Genomic DNA, 12083 nt, shown 5'->3' on the forward strand with positions numbered 1-12083 from the left:
ACTGGAGGGCCACTAAGATGGCAATCCTTCCATTACCCTTCAAGTGTTTGTGTGATTTCCCCAACAATACCAGTATCTGCAACAACAACAAAAGCACTGGTCTGCCTGAATATAAATACCTGCAGTGGAGCAGTCTGCATCCATGGTAGCCACTTTGGGCAATGCCAATTGAATCAGTATTTGCAATATAGGGCATGATACCCCATCCAAAAGTACATATCTAAAGCGTTTGAGAAGAAGGGCTGTTGTGGTTTAACTGGGCAGGCAGCTAACACCACACAGCTGTTTGCTCACTCCCCTCCCCGCAGTGGGATAGGGGAGAGAATTGGGTAAAAACATAAAAACCGTGGTTTGAGACAAAGACAGTTTAATAGGACAGCAGAGGAAGATAAGATAATAATAATAATAATAGTAGTAGTAGTAGTAGTAGTAGTAGTAGAATACTATATAAAACAAGTGATGCACAATGCAATTGCTCACCACCCACTGACTGATGCCCAGCCCGTCCCTCAGCAACGATCTCTGCCCCCCAGCAGACTCCCTCCAGTTTATATACTGAGCATGACGTCATATGGTATGGAACAGGCTTTTGGCCAGGTTGGCTCAGCTGTCCTGGCTGTGCTCCCTCCCAGCTTCTTGTGCACCTGGCAGAGCATGGGAAGCTGAAAACTCCTTGACTAATGTAAGGACTACTTAGCCACAGCTAAAACGTCAGTGTGTTCTCAGCATTATTCTCATCGTAAATCCAAAACACAGCACTGTGCCAGCTACTAGGAAGAAAATTAACTCTAATCCAGCTGAAACCAGGAGACTTGGGTACTGTTTACTTAATTGCTAAAAGAGAGGGAGATGGAGGGATCTCAGAGCTTCCAGGTTCCTGTAGAAGATTTCAGGCCTCCAAGAAAGGAGCTGAAGATAACAGTTTTCAACCAGCATAGCCTTTAGATCATTTCACGTGTGAGGGATCTGCTCCCCCATTTCAATCATTGGCACCCAGAAACCTCACCTGCTTTGCCTTCCTCTCCTCCCAAAGCCTGACCAAGGGACGGGAGGAAAGGCAGCCAAAAGAGTGTAGGCCTCTGTGAATTAGCTGGGGTCTAGCACTTGGAGGGCTACAGTGCCATTCCATTGTACACCCCATAAAGAATCAAACTGGGAAGTGAGTCTGCAAGTCTGACTCAACAAGGTCCATGGACAGGCAAGGCTGTGTCTATGGCCGTGTCTGGAGACCCGTACACCTACAGCATAGATCAAGCTGGGCATAAATGTTCTCCAGGGCCCATGGACAGAGGTGGGGGTGGAAGCCGCAGGTAATGCTGGTCAGGGCTGTGAAGGTCTATGGGTGCTCTCAGGGCCCTGACAATGCCCCCATGGGATCCCACCTGCCAGTGCCCACAGGAGGCCAAATTCTCATTCCCTGATGCGCAGGGTCTGCTCTCTGCTCCTCTCCTTCCCCATGTCCCTGGGGATCTGGAGACCACAGTCTCATGGCCACTGCAGCCTTCAGGTCTTCACATGCCTGACCAGCTCTTCCTCTTTTGGGAGTACTAGACCCAGGTGAGCAGAAGAGTGGGTGGCCCATTCAGAAGCTGACCAACACACAAGGCACCATCTGACCTACAACGTGTCCCATAGAGACCCTCCATATATCTGAGCTGCCCTGAAATCACACAAGGCATCCCCCACTTCTCATCTCCCCTCTCAGTCTCTCCTCAAGACGCTGTATCTCCAGCAACCACAAGAGCCATGGGAGCTGTCCTTCCCCACCTCACCTCTTATTCCACTGATGTCACAGCTCCGTGATGGCACACGGGGCTCCTGCTCTCTGTGCCCCAGGCTGTGGGCTTGGTGCCCATTTGGGCTGCAGCACCTCAGATGTGGCACCAGGGCCAAGGGCAGACTTGTCACATGGAAACCTGGTCCCCAGAGGTGGGAGCCCGTGTGTGGCAAGGCTTGGCTTCCCAGCAGAGGCATGCTGGAGTGGGTGGCAGGTGGTGCCATAATGATGGATGAGGTTCCCCCACGGAGAGCAAAAGCTGCAGTCCCCAAGGGCAGAGAGCAAGAGGCCTGGGCTGTGCAGCCCTGGCAGGAGAGGGCTTTGCTGTGCCAGGTGACTCTGCAGCACCGTGGGGCCTGTGCCAGAGGTGGAGCTGAGCTGCAAGAAGGACAAGGTGCTGCTGAGAAAGTCGCTGGGGGAGGACAGCCTGTGATCCAGCCACACTGTGGACACCATGCTGAGGGCCGACTGGCCAGATGATAGCAGCTCTGCAGAGAAGGACCTTGGCGTCCCAGAGGAGAAGCAGCTGAGTATGAGCCATCAATGCACCCCCACGGCAAAGGCCAACAGCCTCCTGGGCTGCATTAGGAAAAGCCTTGCTGGCAGATGGAGGGAGGTGACCCTTCGCCTCTTCTCAGTAACTGGTGAGGCCCCATCTGGAGTGCTGCGTCCAGTGCTGGGCTTCCAGTAAAAAAAACTTGTTGACTTACTTACTGCAGGAAGTCCGACAAAGGGCCACAAAGGTTGTTTAAAGGACTGCAGCATCTTTCATAGGGGGAAAGGCTGAGAGATGTGGGACTGTTCAGTCTGGAGAAAAAAGCATGGAGGGATCTTATTAATGTATAGAAAATTCCATCTGAAGCCAAGAAAGCACTTTTTGACAGTGAGGGTGATCAAACACTGGAACAGGTTGCCCAGAGAGGCTGTAGATTCTCCATCCATGGAGGTATTCCCAACCCAGCTAGACAAGGTCCTGAGCAACCTGCTCTAGCTGACCCTTTCTCAGCTTGGGTGTTGAACTACATGATTTCCAGACGTCCCTTCCAAGCTCAGCATTTTTCATGATTCTGTCAGTATAAAGGAGAAAAGTGAGACAGAAAGAAAGGAACACCACCTAGCCTTGACTGCAAATACAGTGGGATCCCATGGAGAGGACCGACACTGGAGCAGGGGAGACGTGTGAGGAGGAAGGAGCAGCAGAGATGTTCTTTACTGACTTTTAACCCCCTCTTCACCATCCCCTCTGCTCTTCTTGGGGCTGGGGTGGGTAGAAGAATTGGGAACAATGGAGTAATTTGAGCCTGGGAGAAAGTGTGAGGGGAATGGTCTTTAATATTTTTGCCATTGTTTCTCACAATCCAAATCTTTTTTAATTGGCAATAAATCAAATTGATCCTCGGGAAGTGAACAGGTCTTTGCCTGGGACAGAAATTGGAAATTGGAAAAGACCCTTAAGATCATCAAGTCCAACCGTTAACCTAACACTGCCAAGTCCACCACTAAACCATGTCCCTAAGCACCACGTCTACCTCCAGGGATGGGGACTCAACCACTTCCCTGGGCAGCCTGTTCCAGTGCCTGACTACTCTTTCAGTGAAGAAGTTTTTCCTAATATATCCAACCTAAACCTCCCCTGGCACAACTTGAGGCCGTTTCCTCTTGTCCTATCACTTGTTACTTGGGAGAAGAGACCAACCCCCACCTCACTATAACCATGCAGCAAAAGTCCCTGCTCAGGGCTAGGGTGTATGGCCAGAGATGGAAATGGCCGGTGTGCAGCACTGATCTGGGACAGTTCTCCCAGGGAAGCTTTCCCAGCATCTCCAGGGAACATGGCACAGACCTGGCCCCTCTCTTCTGCACCTTCGGTGCCTTGCCTCCTTCACCATGATGCCTGACTCTGCACTGTCAGCACCCTGCTGGGGGCCCCCACCCTGCACACTCACACAGCTTAGCTCTACACTGGGGCTTTCCTCTCCCAGGCACTTCCCAGCCCAGCCCAGCCCCTTCCCACCTCTCCACACATCCCCTGCCCCCTCCCCAGCCCAGCCCAGCAGAGCAGCCCAGTTTGGGCTGGCCCCACAGCAGTGCCCACCGCAGGGTGCTGCAGAGCTCTGGGCACTCACCCCACAGCCCCAGCCCCTCTGAAGGGCACAGCAGCTCCTGGGGGGCAGAGAGGGGGGTTCAGGCTCCGCATCATCCCCACTCCTCAGAAGAGCACAGCAGTCCTAACCCTGGGCCTCCTCAGGCAGCTCCCAAATCTCTCCAGTCTCCCCTCCCTCTGGATTCTGAGTCCCCACTGACTCCCATGGCACTGCAGAGTCCTTGTTTATGGATACATCGATTTAGTGCTTTAATTTTGGAGGATTTCACCATTGAGGGTGTTTCACCTTCTGAGCCTCCATTCATTCCAACCCCAGGGAAAGTGGTGAGTCCCCATCCTCTCCTCTCCTCTCCTCTCCTCTCCTCTCCTCTCCTCTCCTCTCCTCTCCTCTCCTCTCCTCTCCTCTCCTCTCCTCTCCTCTCTAAATTCATTTCCAGGGAGTCTGGTATATGCCATCAGTCCTGTCATACATGAAGAAACCTGAGGAGAGAATGGGGAGCTCATGGACCATCACCCCCGCTATTGGAAACCGAGACGAGAACTTTTAGATTCAGAACATTTGGTCCCATGGAATTCAATAGTACCATGAGCTTAACCCCAAAAACATTGAGAACAGAAGGAGAACAGACTCTTTAATACACCAATTCCTCAGACAAATTTTTGGAAACAACTTTGGAGGAAGAGCCCAGCCTTCAGTCTCTGGACCAGGGAGATTCCATTTTATTGAAGAGCTGCTATTGGGCATGCCACATCTGGCACAGTGTTGTGCAAGAGTCACCACCAATAAAATCAAGCCTCAAGACAAGTAGTATGAACCCAGCAAATTCTCTATAATCAGGATTATCACGAGAGAAAAAAGCACACTCGTGGCCTAAGATAAACTCTGGGAAATATGCAGAGAAAGGGAGGCAGGTTATTGTTGGTGAAACAGCGTCCATTGGACCAGTTTCCATAGGGCGTCCTTGAGCTCCTGGTTCCTCATGCTGTAGATAAGGGGGTTCACTGCTGGAGGCACCACGGTGTACAGCACTGCCACCACTAAGTCAAGAATTGGGGAGGAAATGGAGGGGGGCTTCAGGTAGGCAAACATGGCAGTGCTGACAAAGAGGGAGACCACGGCCAGGTGGGGGAGGCACGTGGAAAAAGCTTTGTGCCGTCCCTGCTCAGAGAGGATCCTCAGCACGGCCCTGAAGATCTGCACATAGGACACCACAAGGAAAACAAAACACCCAAAGACTACGCAGGCACTAACCAGAAGAAGTCCCACTTCCCTGAGGTAGGCATCTGAGGAGGAGAGCTTGAGGATCTGGGGGATTTCACAGAAGAACTGCTCCAGGACTTTGCCTTGGCAGACGGGTAGTGAATATGTATTGGCAGTGTGCAGCACAGCAGTGAGAAACCCAGTGCCCCAGGCAGCTGCTGCCATGTGGACACAAGCTCTGCTGCCCAGGAGGGTCCCGTAGTGCAGGGGTTTGCAGATGGCCACGTAGCGGTCATAGGCCATGATAGTAAGCAGAGAATACTCTGATGTGATAAAGAGGAGAAAGAAAAAGAGCTGTGCAGCACATCCCAAGTAGGAGATGGCCCTGGTGTCCCACAGGGAATTGGCCATGGAGTTTGGGAGAGTGGCGGAGATGGAGCCCAAGTCAATGAGGGAGAGGTTGAGGAGGAAGAAGTACATGGGGGTGTGGAGGCGGTGGTTGCAGGCTATGGCAGTGATGATGAGGCCGTTGCCCAGGAGGGCAGCCAGGTAGATGTCCAGGAAGAGGCAGAAGTGCAAGAGCTGCAGCTCCCGCGTGTCTGCCAATGCCAGGAGGAGGAACTGGGTGATGGAGCTGCCGTTGGACATTTTCCCTTTCTAGGCATGTGGACCTGTTCAAGGAGGAAAGTAAGTTAGCAGAGACTTCTCTGAGAAAATCAAAGCCATTTTCCATAGACTCTGCTCCTGCTGCACACACCCCTTTTTCATTTCCCAGGAGACCTTCTTCAGCTCCGTGGCTGGAGCTCTGGTTGGTGCTGGCAGAATGTGCCATGAGGAGCAGGGGCTCTGCCTGCTGCCTGCCGAGGAGTCAGCCCTGCTCTGCAGCAGTGGGGTCATGGGAACGGTGGGGGCAGGGGCAAGTGCAGGTGTCCAACTTTGCCAGATGAAACCACACCTAACACAGAAGGGCCTGTCAGCATCTGTACTGCCAGTGCCAAGGAACTGGCATAGCAGAAGGCAGTTTGAGAGGCTTGGGGTTTTTTACAGCTCCCACCATCTCCACAGGGATTGTCCTTGGATGTCAAAAACCCTCCGCATTTCTGCTGCTCTCACGGAGAACAGAGTGAGCCCTGCGAGGCAAAACGATTGCCTGTGGCTCAGTGCAGTGAGGGGATCTGGTCACTCCCTCCATCTCGTCCCCAGCTGCCTTGGGCTTGCACCTTCCTGAGATGGAGGGCAAGCACACTCTTATGTTACGCAGCCAGACACTGCTGAGAGCAGAGGGATCCAGTGCAGACTACTAAATATGTCAGCCTTGCTCAAGGTCTCAGCACCCCACTTCTAGCCCCGGACACTCCTGGATCCTTTCACCAACCCAACAGCATTTCCTCAGCCACAGAGTCTCTGCATTTCTCCATGGGGCTTCCAGAGAACACAAAGGTGCTATGGGACAGGTTTGCATGCTGGAAGGCAGCTGACAGCTTGGAAGGACACCCTCAGGAGCTGATAGCCAATTGTCTTAATGTTGGCATCTCATGAAGACAAAATTGACTCCTTCCCCAGGCCCACAGGCTGCATTGCCCACAGCCCGACAGATTAGAGGAAAGCTGGGACGCTTGTTCCCATCGACGTGCCTGCATGAATGGATGAACAAGATCAGTGTGTGACTCTGCAGCTGAAATTCCCGTCCCCCGGGAGTCTGACAGCACTAAAAAGATGACTTTAAAATGGGCAGGTGGAGAAACAAGGAAAAATACAGTGAGGGTCTGGATGAAAGAGGCAAGGGGGGAGGCAGACGGACCCTCAGGACAGTGTTACCCTTACCCAGCTGTGCACACCACCTCCCAGACGGTGATAATGCAGGACAGCTGCCCTCAGCCCAATTGCTGGTCAGTGGGAAATGGGGACATGGCACTAGGGATGCCCTTCGCCTCTTCTGCTGCTCTGCTGGACAGAGCGGTGACTCCCACCCCAGACCCCATGCCCGTGAGGGCCGAGGGCTGTGCTGGGTGGGAGAGGAGAGATGAAGGGGTTGCTCAGGGAAGGCATCTGCACTGCAGGGGTGGCCGGGAGGTGCCCAGATCTCCCCTGCAACAGGGCTTCCCTTAGCAGGTCCTTCCTTTCCTGCCCATCTCTACTGCCTGCAGCTGTCCCTGCCACGAGCTGTTGCTCTGGTCCTACGTCTCTTCCCTGCCAGTGCTCACAGACCCCATCTCAGCCCCTCTGTGCCCAGCTCTGCCCTGCAGCCTCTCTGTGTGTGCAGGGGCTAAAGAGCAGGTCCCACAAACCCCGATGAGACTGGAAAGGTGATGCTGGTGCTATGTGTAGCCCACCCAGCCAACCAAGAGGAGAAACCTCAAAAGACAGACACCTGCCCTTACAGGAACTCCACCTTGAAAAGTTCCCTCAGAAATGCGTGGGGGTGAGCTGGAGCTGAGAGCAAACCTGACCCACACAGCACCCTCTCAACAGCAGAAGGACCCTGCCCTGCCAGGGGTCACTCCTTCCACCCACAGCTTCTCCCCACATCACCATGGGCAGCTCCCTGGGTCGGCTGAGTGCTGACCCTGGCAGGTGACAGAGTCCCTGCCCCAGCACACAGCCCCCTGGGGTGCAGGGACCCTGCTCTGAAGGACGGCCCTGGGCACCCCTGGCTGCACACCCACCTTCACACCCCTTTGGACATTCCTGGAAGGCGGCAGCCATCATGCCCTGTGCCTCTGATGGTGCAGCAGGGGAGCCCTGCTTTGGAGCATCTCCTCCTCCTGCACACCAGAGAAGATGTGAGAGTCCTCCTCAAAGATCCCATAGGCTGTGGGATGTGCCAGCTTTTGGAGATCTCTCCAGGAGCTGCAGCTTCTTTGCCCTGCTGCCAGAGCCTTACTGTGTCAAGGGCTGTGAAGATTTCTCCCCCTGTTAACTCTCAGCATCCTCCCACTGCCGACTGCCTTTACCCTCTCTCTGCCTCGCTCCTCTCCCCTCGGTGCGTGCAGGCAGTGCCCTCAGCCCTGCTGCGCTTTGCAGAGGAGCTGCTCCTGGGCAGAGCTGTCTCTCTGCAGTGCTGCCCGCTTGCCAGGAGCTCCCTCCATCCCAGGAGCCCAGCCCAGCTCAGCAGCAGAGGCCCAGCCCAAGGCAGCACTTTCTCTGCCTCCTACCCCCAGCCCCTGCCCCCAGAGCCCTCCAGGTGTCCCTGGGCCTCCAGGGCTGACAGCTCCTGAAAGGCAGCAGGGTCTCTCCTGGGGAACAGAACTTGAAGCAGACTGAAGTCACCACCAACTCTCCCTCCCTAAGCACTGCACAGACTCATTCCTGCAGTGGGAATTGCTCTGCCAGGGTGTGCGGAGCTACGGGAGGTGTCAACGTTCCCCTCTGGAAAGCCCCGTTCCTGTCCCATGGTCAGGCAGGGCATGTGGGCAGTGACAGGCAGGGGATCATTGCCACCTGGGCAGGGCAGGGATTGAGCCAAGTCAATGTCGGCATCTCAGCTCTCATCAGTATTCCTGAGGCCGGAGGGGCATTCAGCTTCTCCAGTGCACCCCACAGACCCACAGGAGGTGGGATGCCTCTTGCCTCAGCTCGGCTGCACAAAAGAGCTGGGAGCTCCTTCTCTAAGCTGCTGTGTTAATGATGGGGATAGAGGCCAGGAGTGAGCTTTTCCGATGCAAACGCCTGGTGACACTGGAGCTGCCAGAGGTGGTTCAGGACATGTGCAGGAAACTCCAAGCTCTAATGGAGCAATTGTGAGAGACAGGGCGGCATCTGGGGGCATTGCCTTGGCGGCTGGTGGGGAATCCCTTTGGCCAACTGAACTGGTAGAAAACGATGACAACGATGACCCAAGCTGTCCCTCCTCTGTATGCTTAGGGCAGCCGACAGAGGTGTTCATCTGACCAAATGGAGTCACGTGCCACAGGGGAGCTCAGTCTGTCTGTCTCTTCTCCATCAGGTGAAATTCCTACATCGCCACTAAGTGTAACCAAAGGTTTCCCATGGACTTCCCTACATTGCCTAAGCTAGTCCAGGGCAGCTGCTCAGCTTAATGGCCAAATGCAGGCCTGTAGTCCTACCTCAGATGCCAAAGCTGCCCAGCACAACCGGAGCGTCCAGCTGGCTGGGCAGTGCAGGACCCACGGGACAGCTGTCCCCATCCCAGGCTGGTACATAACAGACACCCCAGGGCATCTCAGATAGATTTGGGGTGTATGAGCACGTGACTGAATGGCACCGCTGCAGGGAGACAAGGTCTGTCCCATGTCTATCCAGGAGATGCAGGCAGTGCATGAATACGAGGCACATCACAACTCTCATATGCCAACACTTTCAAATGCTGCTGATTCTTCTTACCCCCATCCTTTATTCACCTCTTTGATGATACAATCAAGACACAGGTGAATGATTTTCACAGTGTGCCTGGATCATACAATGTCCATAGCCAAGGACTTTCTCAGCAGCACCTTGTCCTTCCTGGAGATCAGCCTGACCTCCGTCACAGGCTCTCAGGGACTGCAGAGACACCACAGACAGCAAAGCCCTCTCCCGTCAGGGCTGCAAAGCCCAGCCCTGGTTGTCTCTTGCCTTGGGGAGCACAGGGTTTGCTCACCTTGAGGGCCCCTCATTTCATCCTCACATTGCCATCTGCCATCCACGCCAGCACGTCTCTGCTCTGAAGCAAAGCCTTGGCTTGCACAGGATCTTGGGTGCAAGAGCTGTGACAAGTCTGAGGTTGGCCCTGGTGGCACCAAGCTGAGGGGCTGCACCCAAATGGGCACCAATGGCCTCAGCCTGGGGCACAGACAGGAGGGGATGGAGCCCTGTGTGCTGTCACAGAGCTGTGACATTGATGTAAATACCTGCTGAGGTGTGGTGGGACAGGTCAGAAAGCTTGAGGTGCTGTGATGATGCAGACTCTTCAGAAGAGACAGCTGGGGAAGATCAGGAGGGGGATGCCCTCTGCGTAGGAGCTGCCTGGATGTATGGAGGTCCTCTATGGGATGGGAATCAGATTGGGTAAAGCCTTTTGGGTGAGGGTCAGAGGACAGGCCCTTAGGGAGACGTCATGGTAGGATGTAAATACCTGGGATCAGGTGAGGAAGAGGACAAAGTCTTATTTAAGCAATTCCAGTTCAATGACCCCACATCACCCTTAGGGGCTTCAACCACCCTGACACTCATGGGAAGGGGACAGTGCAAGGTGCAAACAGACCCAGAGGTTTCTATGGGTTCTTGGGGCCAGCTTCTCAGCCCAGCTGCCTGATGGCCAACATAGGTGCTGCTCACCTGGATCTCATGCTTGCAAACAGGGAAAAGCAGGTCAGGGATGTGAAATCCAGTGTAAGCCTTGGCTGCAGTGCCCATGAAGCAGTGGGGTCTCAGCTCCCAAGGGGAGTGAGCAAGGAGAGTAGCAGAGTGCAGATGCCAGATCTGAGCTTCTCCTTAGTGGGGGGGTTAACCTTCTCTAGATGCCAGGTGCCAACCAAGTCACTCTATCACTCCCCCTCCTCAGCTGCACAAGGAGAGAAAATATAATGGAATGTCTCATGGGTCGAGAAAGGACAGGGAGGTCACTCACCAATTACTGTCATGGGCAAAACAGACTCGACTTGAGGACATTAATTTCATTTACTACCAATCAAATCAGAGCAGGGTCATGAGAAATAAAAAATGAAATCTTAAACCACCTTTCCCCCACTCCTTCCTTCTTCCCGAGCTCACTTTCACTCACAGTATCTCTACCTCCTGCCCCCGAGTGGCACAGGGGGATGGGGAAGGGGGGTTGTGGTCAGTTCATCACACTTTGTATTTGCCGCTCCTTCCTCCTCACACTCTTCCCCTGCTCCAGCGCTGGGTCCCGTCCATGAGAGACGGTTCTCCACAAACTTCTCCAGCATGGGTCCTTTCCATGGGCTGCAGTTCTTCACAAATTGCTCCACCATGGGTCCTTTCCTTCCAGAATGGATTGCTCAAGCAAGGGTCCCCCGTGGGGTCACAATTCCAGCCAGCAAACCTACTCTAGCATGGGCTCTTCTCTCCACAGGTCCACAGGTTCTGCCAGGACCCTGCTCCAGGGTGGGCATCCCATGGGGTCACAGCATCCTTCGGGCATCCACCTGCTCCAGCGTGGGGTCCTCCATGGGCTGCAGGTGGATATCTGCTCCACCGTTAACCTCCATGGGCTGCAGGGGGACAGCCTGCCTCACCATGGTCTTCACCATGGGCTGCAGGGGAATCTCTGCTCTGGCACCTCAAGTACCTCCTCCCCCTCCTTCTTCACTGACCTTGATGTCTGCAGAGTTGTTCCTCTCACATTTTCTCATTCCTCTCTCCCAGCTGCTGTTGTGCAGCAGTCTTTTTCCCCTTCTTAAATATGTTATGACAGAGGTGCTACCACCATCGCTGATTGCCTTGGCCTTGGCCAGCGGCGGGTCCGTCTTGGAGCGGGCTGGCACTGGCTCTGTCAGACGTGGGGGAAGCATCTGCCATCTTCTCACAGAAGCCAACCCTGTAGCCCCACCCGCTACCAAAACCTTGCCACGCAAAACCAATACAGGCACTCCTCTGGCACTTCTCCTCAGGACACTCCTCAGCTGCTCACGTCACAGCCTGTCCTGATGCACGAGGTTATTCTGCCCCCAGGGCAGACCTTGCCCCTTTGCCTTGCAAAACTCCAGGATGTTTCTGTCGGCCTAATCCACAAGAGTGTCAAGGTCCCTCTGCACTGAAACTCTAAGGTGTCAGCACTAAAGGCTTGGGGGCCAGCGTCTGAAACAAAAGAATATGGGGAATTGCAGGACACTAGAGGTAATGAAGCAGACTTATGCGCTTCATGGAGTTGCTACCCAGCAATATCACAGCAGCCATCTCAGAAATACCAAAAGAGGATGCAAAATAAGAAATGCATGGCCAATGGGGAAAGGATTAACAGGGCAGGCGGTTCTTTTAGGAGTTTATTACGAGAGTTGGAGTCAATGATCCTTGTGGGTCCCTTCCAGATCAGGACATTC

General features: G+C 54.2%; 1 protein-coding gene across 1 annotated transcript; it reads right to left on the bottom strand.

Annotated features, from left to right (window-relative positions):
• Positions 1–4794: 4794 nt before the first annotated feature.
• On the bottom strand, positions 4795–5730 carry LOC309603171 (olfactory receptor 14J1-like; the record flags this gene model as incomplete). The annotated part of the gene is made up of 1 exon (XM_082338084.1): positions 4795–5730. One exon carries the CDS (start codon positions 5728–5730, stop codon positions 4795–4797), a length of 936 nt encoding a protein of 311 aa, XP_082194210.1.
• Between the last annotated feature and the right edge of the window lie 6353 nt (positions 5731–12083).

Source organism: Platalea leucorodia, assembly GCF_965183815.1.
Source record: "Platalea leucorodia genome assembly, contig: HAP1_HAP1_SCAFFOLD_24, whole genome shotgun sequence".
NCBI classification, from domain to species: Eukaryota; Metazoa; Chordata; class Aves; order Pelecaniformes; family Threskiornithidae; genus Platalea; species Platalea leucorodia.